Below are 3,175 nucleotides of genomic sequence, written 5' to 3' on the forward strand. Positions count from 1 at the left end.
TTTTGGTAATTTTGAAGGGTATTTAAAGGGCATTTTGAGAATTTTGACAAAATATGAGGGGTATATTGGGAATTTTTGAAATTTGAAGGGTATTTTGGTAATTTTCCCTAAAATCTTTAAAATGATTGGGTACCCCGTCGTAAGTCGTGATATATTCGTGTCTATAATATGAGCTTGGTATATATAAGCCACTATTGGTTGAACTTAGAGCGAAATATTTTACTCCATTCATTCTGAGGCGTTCAGTCAAAACATATGCTGAGAGAAAAGGAGAAGAGGGTGCAAGCGTTAATGGGGTACGGGATGCCATTCCTGGTATTCGTCCTTCTATTTCTGGCGCTGCAACCTGCTGTGGCTAAATCACGTGGCCGTAATTCGCGTCAGCTTGTTGTGGCTAAACACCGAGGAAATTGGCACCATGGGCACGCGGTGACGCTGCCCCTCTTTCGCAAGCCCATTAAAAGAAGAAGAGATGCTGACGGCTCTGCGTTTTCTCAGAGCGAAAAAATTAATTGGGGCAAAATCATAAGGGCCGCACTTGAAATTTTCATTGAAGTCAGTGTGGGACTGCCCATCCAGGACCTGCACTTCAAGCTGGATATGTCCAGCGACCTCTCCTGGATGAGATGCGGGAAACCGCCGGGAACCAAAAAGCCTTCTACAGCTTCTGCGCCGTCGGATCAGCTAGATGAGGTCGAGGATGATGATGAAGTAACGGAGTATGACAGTTCGGCCAGCACAACGATGCGCCCGGCGCCATGCGCGTTTTCTGGCCACTGTCCCTTCAACTTTACATGCGGAGAGGACTCGCTGTGCCGCTACACCGAAAAATACGCTGACGGCACGAAGACGGAGGGCTTGCTGGAGACCGACCGGCTGATTTTCGGCACGGAGGATACGCAGGGTGGGCCCATGGTGATTGAAGATGCCATGATAGGCTGCAGCGACAATCAGACAACTGCGCAAACTGACGCAGTTCTGGGTTTGGGCGCAGGCCCAGACTCGCTGGCTACCAGGCAGCTCAGCAGCATCACCTACTGCATCGCAAGTGGCTTCGAAGATGGGTTTCTCGCGTTGAGCGAGACGCCCGGTAGTGGCGTCGTCAACGTCAGCAACGTGGCCAACCGCACCGTCGTCACCATCCCGTTCATGGTCAACGCCAATCTCTCTCCTTTTTACTACCTGCCTCTCACCAGCGTCAGCGTCGGTGGCTCCGTACTCCCGATCCGTCCCGCCTCATTCGATCTCACCCCCGACGGCAAGGGGGGCACTATCCTCGACGGCGGAGCGCCCGTTTCCAGGTTCGAGGCCGGCATCTTCTCTGCTGTGAACCACGCCCTCAACGCCATCCTCGCCAAGAATCACACACTTGTACCCCACACCAGCATGACCGCGGACTACCACACTTGCTACCATGTGCCCTTTGACCACGACTACCCGCTCGTTCCCACTGTGGAGCTCCATTTCAAAACCGGTCGTTCGCTTGTCCTCTCTGATGGCAATACACTCGTGGACATTGGTGGGAACATCACCTGCATCGCCTTCAAGCATGCCCCGATAGGGGCACCTACTATCATCGGTGGAGACCTTCTAGAAGGCTTTGAAGTCACTTTAGACTTGGAGCAAGAGGTCGTCCATTTCATACCTGATGTTTGCTAGTTGGTGTATCCTCTTTTCATGACTCATGAGGTTTTCTTTTTCATCCATCTTTTTTGCCATATTTAGCTTTTGTAATCAAGCATCAGGGCCCCCAATCTCGAAAAAATGAAAATCCTTTTAAAACATCTTAACGGCATAAGTGAAGGGTGAGTATAGGAAATAAAATGACACACGAAGGTGGAAAGCTAAAAGAATTTTTGTGTCCATATAAAGAAAAACTAGTATGTGATCCACGCTTTGCTGCGGCCAAAGGGACATCACTTTTATTCATCTATCTCCTCTTCCAAGTGGAACACATCAATATTTTTGTCCTAAATATGTAGCATGTTGCATTTCTAAAGTGATACATGAAACAATCTCTTGATAGATTCTAACAAACATGAATATATGTAAATTATCCTTTGATATCAAGCTTGAGAGCTTCTCATAAACATTATTTTTCATGAGATTTTTCACAAGGTGTTAGTCCTTGCTCAACAAACCTAGGAGTGCTCCACTTCTATATATATATATATATATATATATATATATATATATATATATATATATATATATATATATATATATAGAGAGAGAGAGAGAGAGAGAGAGAGAGTCCTCCAATTGGTCTATCTTAGTCTAGAAATACTACCAATCTTGATTATGCAAATCAAATAAGTTAGCATGGTGTGAACAAATGAAAGCTAAGAGAAGTCAATGTAATCATAAAACTTTCTTTAAAAATAGAGTGGGTTTTAGAATTGGTTTGAACAATGGTAACACAATTGGATTCAATGTATCTCTTCCACACTCTTATTTGCTACCAAGTCTAGAGGTACAAATAATTGGGTAATTCATTAAGTTTCTGAAGATGAAGGTCCATAAGTGCTCCCACTATGTTATCATACAACTTTCATGTCTAAGAATGGAGTTGTGAAAAGATCATAGTTAACAATGTACCAAGAAAGCTTCACGTCTCAAAGAGCCGAGTTGGGTTTATTTTCATATCAATACATGGATAGCCTCTTTGGGGGGTCACTCAAAAATATGTATGATAGTACGTGCGTTCGAAGAAGGAGTCTATTTCTATTGCAAATCTACAAAAGATATACATACATAAGGGTATTCCAAATTAAAATTTAAAAATTTTGGTATATAAGGGGTCTTTAATCAAGAAAGGTGGTACTTAAGGGGCTCATATATACATAAGAGAATGTAGAATAAGCGGTTTTATAAAGACCTCTTGAATGCACGTGCTATACCGGATCGCGATCCGTCAAGGATAGCCGAAATTTTTTGTAAGTACAAGAGCCCCTCTCTCTTCATAGAAAAACACTCAACCTTTGGTTTTTTTTCGTGTCTCTCTTATGTGTACACATGTGCATACACATACAACTTCTCTTTACTCTCTTCTTCTCGTTGTTCGAGCCTCTCTCTCTCTCTCTCTCTCTCTCTCTCTCTCTACTGTGTTGGTAGCCACCCGTCCATAATCCCAAAAGGCGATACATACAAGAAAATATGCTCCGATCAGGTCTAG

General features: G+C 43.8%; 1 protein-coding gene across 1 annotated transcript; it reads left to right on the forward strand.

Moving 5' to 3' along the window:
- Nucleotides 1-291: 291 nt before the first annotated feature.
- Nucleotides 292-1,659, forward strand: LOC147428379 (protein ASPARTIC PROTEASE IN GUARD CELL 1-like). Its single transcript, XM_086496839.1, has one exon. The coding sequence runs from the start codon at nucleotides 292-294 to the stop codon at nucleotides 1,657-1,659; it is 1,368 nt and encodes a 455-aa protein (XP_086352965.1).
- The last annotated feature ends 1,516 nt before the right edge of the window (nucleotides 1,660-3,175 follow it).

Source organism: Adiantum capillus-veneris, chromosome 23, assembly GCF_014529385.1.
Source record: "Adiantum capillus-veneris isolate H3 chromosome 23, ASM1452938v2, whole genome shotgun sequence".
Classification (NCBI taxonomy): domain Eukaryota; kingdom Viridiplantae; phylum Streptophyta; class Polypodiopsida; order Polypodiales; family Pteridaceae; genus Adiantum; species Adiantum capillus-veneris.

Coding starts and splice junctions, on each gene's coding strand:
- LOC147428379 (XM_086496839.1), top strand. CDS start 292: ATGGGGTACGGGATGCCATTCCTGGTATTCGTCCTTCTATTTCTGGCG.